We start from the raw sequence: 3,168 nt of genomic DNA on the forward strand, positions 1-3,168 counted from the left end.
TGTAGAGAAAAGTCCCCAATTATGAAACAAGTTTCTAATATGAGATAGCAGAGTTTATATTAAATTAACAAGCATCTATTGATTCCACCGCGATTTTTTTGCTGTTGAAAGTAAAATCTGTTTGATGGAAAATTCATTGTTAGATCGTGTAGTCGTCGCGAAAGATTTGCGAGTTGTAGAGAAAAGTCCCCTATTATGAGACAAGTTTCTAATATGAGATAGCGGAGTTTCTATTAAATTAACAAGCATCATCTATTGATTCCACCGTGATTTTATTGCTGTTGAAAGTGAAATCTGTTTGGTGGAAAATTCATTGTTAGATCGTGTAATCGTCTCGAAAAAAGATTTGCAATTGAATTTCATCTCTTAATTATGACGGGCGAGAGCGAGTCTGGAAAGAGCCTTGCCAGCTTAAACAAATAGTCCATCGCGTTATCGCCACGTGTTTATTTTCGCTATGTATGTACCAGGAGAGGATGCATTAGTCTGTGTGACAACATCATTATGATATACCGCGATACAGATGTAACTGATACGTACAACATATATTACATTTATATTGTAGAATGGAAAATTATAATATTGACGTGTTATGTTACTGTTAGTTGTTTTCTGGGTAAAGTTGAGTATGTTAGTCTTATATCAATATAAGTAAATCATTCTTGTTTAATTCGAGAAAAGAGAATAGAAATTATTGATTCAATGTTACAATTAATATTGTTTGATTTTTTTACTCCATGAGATTGTGATAAATTTAAATATGTCAAGAATATTTTTTTCTCGTTATTAGAACTTCTTTCTGAGGGGATGTGATTATTTCCATAAATAAATAAAAAATAAAACATCCAAGTTAAAGGTATATAAAGATATTATATACATGAATATTTTATCCATTGCATGTGTCTGAGCTTGGAAACGTATAAATTGATAGCGAATTTGGTTGCTTGCACTAGGGCGCACTGAATGCATGCTAAGGCTTGTTTATAGTCAATTCTTATATTTACGGATCTTAAATATCTCTTGAAATATTTCTTAGCCAGTAAAATGATCTGTACACCATTCGTACGGATTATTATTTTAGGCTAAATAATTTTTGACCGTGTATTTAAGACAAAGTTAAATATAAGAATTGGGTGTAAACAAGCTTACAATTAGTGGGCATTCAGTGCGCGCTAGTGCCAGCAACCGAATTCGCTATAAGACAGATTGACGTCATTATTTAATGTGAAGATTAAGAATATTTAGAATATATATCATTTGTTGATTTATTGTGTATATAAAGCTATGTGCTCAGAAAGGTTGCAACCTTTTATCAGAGGTTTTAAAACGTGAGCCGCAATTAAAAGGAACTGTTATATCTGCAACACAAGTTAATAACTGAAAGTGATTTTATGCCGTTTTACGTTTCTAGGAGAAAAAAATCGGCTTTTTGATTATATAAATATCAAGAGACAAAAATGTCTAGTTGCTTTGATAAAACCATGGAGATTGGTTGGGGAAAGAGGGAAAATAAGATTTACAATCCGGATCGAGGCGTGCACTTTTTATTGCCATTAAATCTTTTTGTATCGTACTACTTTCCTTTGGCTTTCTTATCTTCCACGTTATGATTCCTTAAAATTACTTAATGCGTAATCGCATGCGGATACCAACGCATTAAAATAAACGCAATCCGTCGCGTGTTTGTTTTTTTTTTAAACGCTACTCGTCGCATGAGAGTCCTCAAGTGTTGCTAGGCTGCTGGCCCTCAACGACGCCAGGCTCAAGGAACTATGATTTAGAGTATTCATGCCGTGAGGATCTTCGCAATGCAGGTACAGCCGTGAACTGACAGACTTGTGGCAATCAGGGCATAGACGTTTCTTCTTCTTGTCGCGCCTCTTCAAGATGTCGTATGCGCATCTGTCAAATGCATGTTGCACGAGAAAATAAGGATAGAAGAAATATTCGTTGGCGAGAATTGACAATTAGAATTTCACTCAACATTATACTTGACTCCAAACGTTATACTTGATTCCTGCTTTAGTTCATCTGTTTCTTAACAGAAAAGTAGTCTTCAAGTTTTTCCGCGTGTCTTACCGAGCGTGTAATATGTGAGAGCAAGGTAACGCTTCCAGGGAATCGGCTTCCAGACCGAAAGGTTCGTTACAGCTTCCGCATCGTAACTCCAAATCCTCCTCCATCGCAATCGCCAATCTTTCAAAATGTCCCTTTTGCTCCTCGTCTCCCAAAGACCCGTAAATTCTCGACAATCTGGACCTGACAGTTCGCACTAGAAGCTGTAATCAACCAAATTTTCATAATCTTATTGTTAGTTTCAACCGAGAGGTAAATCGCCGAGGGCAATTGTGGTGTGCAGATTTGCGGCATTACTGCTACCCTAGTAGCACAGTGCATTGGCTAAACATTGGTCCTATTAGAAATGTTATATTAGAAGTGCATATATTGGCCGACATTGTCCAATGTAAAGCCAATATTGCCCATGGCGATAAAATAAATGTAAATATTACACGATAATAATTATATAATATTAGATATATTGAAAGTGCATTGGCCAATATTTAACGATGTAATAAGAATATTGGTCTAATATTGATACAATATTAAACCAATATTGCTAAATAAGAGAAGGCGTCCATGTTACAACATTGGACCAATATTGTGAATATTTTTTTTAGATTTACATTATTTCCCCATATTGCGTCAATGTATTGCGGTGGGCATTACTAGACATTTTTTGGGCATTAGGTCTTGCTGGGGCATTATAAGGATAAAATAAGTTGAAATGAGATAAAACAAGGTAAAATCAGATAAAACAAGATAAATAAGATGAAATAAGATAAGGCAAATTCTAATGAAAGCAATTTATTGCGATTATATTTTTCTCAATAAATTAATTTAATTTGCCAGTTGCCCGGCTATTAATTTCTTACATTGGTTAATTATTTACTGACGACAATAAGTCTTTATTCTCGTTTCGTTAATATTCCTCGGTTAACAGTCCCCCGGTTCATTGTATGCAGAAAAGACACGATACGGTAATAAACTATAAATAGCGAAATGCCTCGCCGTTTTAATTCAGGCGGACTAACAATACTCATTATTGAGCTCCGTAGGGAAGCTGCACATTTTACGTTATTGGTTGCGTGCGCGCGTATACAGGGTGAG

General features: G+C 35.2%; 1 protein-coding gene across 4 annotated transcripts in view; it reads right to left on the reverse strand.

Annotated features, from left to right (window-relative positions):
- Nucleotides 1-1,532: 1,532 nt before the first annotated feature.
- LOC105558830 (43 kDa receptor-associated protein of the synapse homolog) overlaps nt 1,533-3,168 on the reverse strand; it is a 22,858-nt gene continuing 21,222 nt past the window's right edge. For 3 of the 4 annotated variants that reach the window (XM_012006748.1, XM_012006749.1, XM_012006750.1), the window contains exons 9-10: nt 2,080-2,279; nt 1,533-1,902 (exon numbers count right to left, since the gene is read on the reverse strand). In XM_012006748.1, coding sequence (XP_011862138.1) covers nt 1,695-1,902; nt 2,080-2,279 — 408 coding nt within the window. In that variant the 3' untranslated portion in view covers nt 1,533-1,694. Of the gene's footprint in view, nt 1,903-1,984; nt 2,280-3,168 lie in introns of all 4 variants that reach the window. The other variant, XR_001008706.1, reaches the window with a different exon arrangement.

This window comes from Vollenhovia emeryi, unplaced genomic scaffold (assembly GCF_000949405.1).
Source record: "Vollenhovia emeryi isolate VEMERY1.0 unplaced genomic scaffold, V.emery_V1.0 DF939308.1, whole genome shotgun sequence".
Taxonomy (NCBI): Eukaryota; Metazoa; Arthropoda; class Insecta; order Hymenoptera; family Formicidae; genus Vollenhovia; species Vollenhovia emeryi.